At 39.7% G+C, this 3,902-nt stretch overlaps 1 protein-coding gene across 2 annotated transcripts in view; it reads left to right on the top strand.

The window, feature by feature from the left end:
• SLC39A9 (solute carrier family 39, member 9) overlaps nucleotides 1–3,902 on the top strand; it is a 19,560-nt gene that overhangs the window by 10,716 nt on the left and 4,942 nt on the right. Inside the window, exons 3-4 of one of the 2 annotated variants that reach the window (XM_010294306.1) lie at nucleotides 615–806; nucleotides 3,273–3,341. In XM_010294306.1, coding sequence (XP_010292608.1) covers nucleotides 615–806; nucleotides 3,273–3,341 — 261 coding nt within the window. The remainder of the gene's footprint in view (nucleotides 1–614; nucleotides 807–3,272; nucleotides 3,342–3,902) is intronic. The other variant, XM_010294307.1, reaches the window with a different exon arrangement.

Genomic DNA, 3,902 nt, shown 5'->3' with positions numbered 1-3,902 from the left:
GGGAAAGAAAACAACCATACAACATTCAACCCCAGGCTTGGACTTTGGGTTTCTAGGATGGTACTGACATTTGTAGGACACTGCTGACTTAATTGTTGTTCTAATCCGTATCAATGGGGTGTATCAATGCTAATTTATTTAACTAGAGACTGATGCTTTGAGATAGAAAGTTCATAATCTTAAAGATTGCATTAGATCTCTTAGTGGATGGAACCTATTTTAGCTCCTCATCCTGTATTTTCTCACTTAAATGAAGATTATGACTTAACTGCTTGACTATATCTCTGAATACTGACAAAACTGTCAACCTCAATTAAAAAAGGAATTATCCAGCAATTTTTATCAATCAATTTGTATTTAAAATGCAGCATTTAAAGTAGTCTGGCTTAGCAAGTATTGATGCTTTGTTTCCTTTTCCATGCTGAAGACGTATGGGGAGAGGCCAACCAGACAAATGTGTGCTTCCCTAAGTAAATGGTCTAAAACTGACCCTAAAAGAGGACTTTTGTCTATTGTCCAAGAAAGCGTGAGGAACACTTTCAGCAAAGGAGGATAAAAGTGACCATGCCATGTTTAGTCGCCTGTCTCCTGATCTGTTTGTTTGCCTGCCACAGGGAAGCATCACCCAGCAAGTGAGATGCAGCATGTGATTGAGTCTGAGAAGGTAGCGGAAATCCCGGCTGTACATGAGTATGGCCATGACCATTCCAGGTTGCATGCCTACATTGGCGTATCCCTTGTCCTTGGCTTTGTCTTCATGCTGTTGGTGGATCAGATAGGCAGCTCTCATGTGCACTCGACAGATGGTAAGTAAAGATTCACTTCAATTAGACTTGCTAATTAGTTTTAATTAGCAAGTTGCATTTTTTTGAGTGCTACTAGGATTTAATTTGACCAGTCCTGTCGAGTTTCAGTAGATGTTTTACAATCATAAAGCAAGGTCTGTGTAAAATGTTTATGCTGAATTCCAGGATAGATTTCCAGCAGAATTTGAGAGCTTGCTTTGCTAACATGAAGTAACTGTACAAGCACATATGGTGTGGGGGTGGAGGGTGACTTGACGCTTGAGTTATTGTCTGTTTTACAGTAACACCCATAGGGGATTTCTTTCGCTTTCAAAAAAAATTCAGGTTAGTCTTATCTTCATTTGTTTTTTCTACTCAATTGTCGTATATGTAGGTAAAATTTGCAAAGAACAAAAAGTTATCTTAAGTAAGACTGCAGAAATGACTAGATGTAAGCTCTGATCCTTTACTGTAACTGCACAGCTGGACTCCCACACTAGTCTAGAGTGTCACTTACTTCAAAATACTTCCTGCTTAATCCAAAGGTTTCTCAGCTTCGTTACAAGACTCTCAAAATGCCTACAGTTGCCTTTGTTTCCTGCCTGTGGCGTCATGCTCAGACAGTAGCTTGGAATTCACCAAAGGTGTATTGTCATCTGAAAAGGGATTTTATTGCCTTTGGCTGCTGCTCATTTTCTCCCACATAGTCTCTTCTGATGGTGGAATTTGGCCCTCAAAAATTAGGAAATTGATCTTGAAGGAAAAGTCAAGCACACACACAAAGGAGGGGGTATATGTTCTGGTTGGATCGTTGGCAGTTCACAGTGCAGCTGCACAAATACTTGTATGGGGTTAGTGTGGTGGGACAGATGGGAGGCCAGTGCAGGGGTTGTGTCACCTTGTGCTCCTGGAGAAGTGTAAATGGAGCCACAGCCATGGCTAGGTGATTTTCAGAGCTTTTCCAAGGAAACAGTGGCAGTGAGGATGACAAGTGGATATGGGGGAACAACTACCAGGAGAATCCTTGGTTTGTACAGGTTATGACCCTTTCCTATGTCTCAGAGCAAATACCATGAGAAAATTGATTATGATCTGTGTTAGAGATATACACTATAAAATAGGATGCTAAGTAAAGTTTTTTCTAGTCTGTACTTCTGTCACAGGAAATGTAGTAGTCTTTTTGTGATGTTTTTTAAAGCTACTGAAGGAAAAACATTTTTCTCATTTGAACCAATGTCTGGTAGTTTTGTTATCTCCCAAGTGGCTAGATTTTACTTTACCTAAACTATACCTACATTCTGGCCTACAGAATGTTTCTGAAATCAAATGTGAATTCTCTCTTTGAGTGTGTTTAGTTTTGGTCAGTCCAAAACGAATTTAAAGGAAATGTTCTGTGTGAGTATCTTCTCTTATTTGACATGAGTATACACCATTGCAGTCATCCAAATGCAGCTTATGCAATTAATTGCTCAAATAGGCTCCCTTTTGATTCAAATCAATCTGACTAGAAAGAATACATCAGTTTTTATCCAGGTCACTTCCCTGATCTGACTCACTGGACAACTACGTGGATGCCTGGGCTCAGAGAGACTGGAGGGCGGGAGGACAGGCAGGAGGAAAGGAACAGGACTGGACTTTATGTTTTGGTGGCAATGCAGACTTACTAAAGTAGCTGTGTAAGTGTGCTTGCAGTCAGCTTCTGACCACTAGCGTAATTAAATAATGTCTGTTCAACTGTTTGGAATTCAGTATAGGTGTTTCTATACTTGTGTAGGACTTACCTGTCCTGTTCATTGCAGTGATTCTTTGTAACAGTTTCACCACTGGTTGTGTAGTGGTGGATAGTACCCTGTGTGCTGTATAATGAGCTAACCTGCAGATGTCTTCAGAGTATTGTCAAACAGCTGCAGTCAAAACACTGGATCTCAAGCAGCACTAGCTGTGTTTCTCCTTTGTAGTGTATGATGTTGGAGGGAAATCTTTGCCAGTGCTGCCATAACAAGTAGAATTTATTGCTTACTAGGAATTGCCAGAGAACCAGTGCAACAGAGACTGTCCCGGACTCTCACCTGAGGGAAAATGCCAACACTGGGCTATGTGGGGAAAAAATCTGACTCTTGGAGCAGCTCTGGATTCTGGGGATGCAAAACTAGCTTTTCTTCCCTTGGTAGCACAGAACTTTAACATTTGGTTTTAGGAGGTTAAGAAAAAATGACTACTTCTGCCTATGTCAATGATCCTGTAAATGGCAAAGAATTGCCTCTGATTCTGTCACTTGTTTGTTGGCAGAACTTCAAGTGATTTGATGGTGTTAATTATCAGACTATTTTACGGTAAATCTAATGCAGAAATACAAAAACTGATGGTTGTGAATATAACTGCCTAAGCAGCTGGTAGAGACATGTGCAGTGACACATTTTTTTTTTTCTTCCAGCATAATTTATGTATTTGTTCTCTTTCTCCTAACTTTCCTCATGACCATTTCAGATCCAGAAGCTGCAAGATCAGGCAACTCCAAAATCACCACAACGCTGGGCCTAGTAGTCCATGCTGCAGGTAATATGGGACCTATTGTTAGCACTTGATAAGGACTTCCTTTGCTGTGTGTCTCATCTTTAGATGTGATAGAAACCCTTCTGTTTAGTTTTTGAAGGTGGCTTTTTATTAAAAAAAAAAAAAAGTCAGGGAAAACTAAGGATCTTCCTGAAAACTTACTGGGAAAACCATACTCCATGTTCTATGGAGTTTTATTTGGCTACAGGATTTTCACTCCTTTATTTTTCCCATTTGAAGAGTTGCATGATGCTCACTCTTTGCCTCTTCAATTCCTTTGCTGGCTGCTTTAGCTTATGGATTTCAATACATGCTAACACATTTGATAAGTGGTATGGAACACCTTTGGATTTGCTTGTCAGTTGACCTGTGTTTTTTTCCACAAGATACTATTTTTAAAAAAAGGACATTATAGGGTAGAGTGCAAAGATTTGACTGAAACACATGTGGGCTGATTTGCAAGTACTGAAAAAGTTACGCATGTGTTGCAGTCAACCTATGTTCATGTTGTAATTCTTCACTATATATACTTAGTATAAATATGATGCTTTTTAATACCTCCTG

Source organism: Phaethon lepturus, unplaced genomic scaffold (genome assembly GCF_000687285.1).
Source record: "Phaethon lepturus isolate BGI_N335 unplaced genomic scaffold, ASM68728v1 scaffold4649, whole genome shotgun sequence".
NCBI lineage: Eukaryota > Metazoa > Chordata > Aves > Phaethontiformes > Phaethontidae > Phaethon > Phaethon lepturus.
This window is presented reverse-complemented; position numbering and strand designations above follow the sequence as displayed.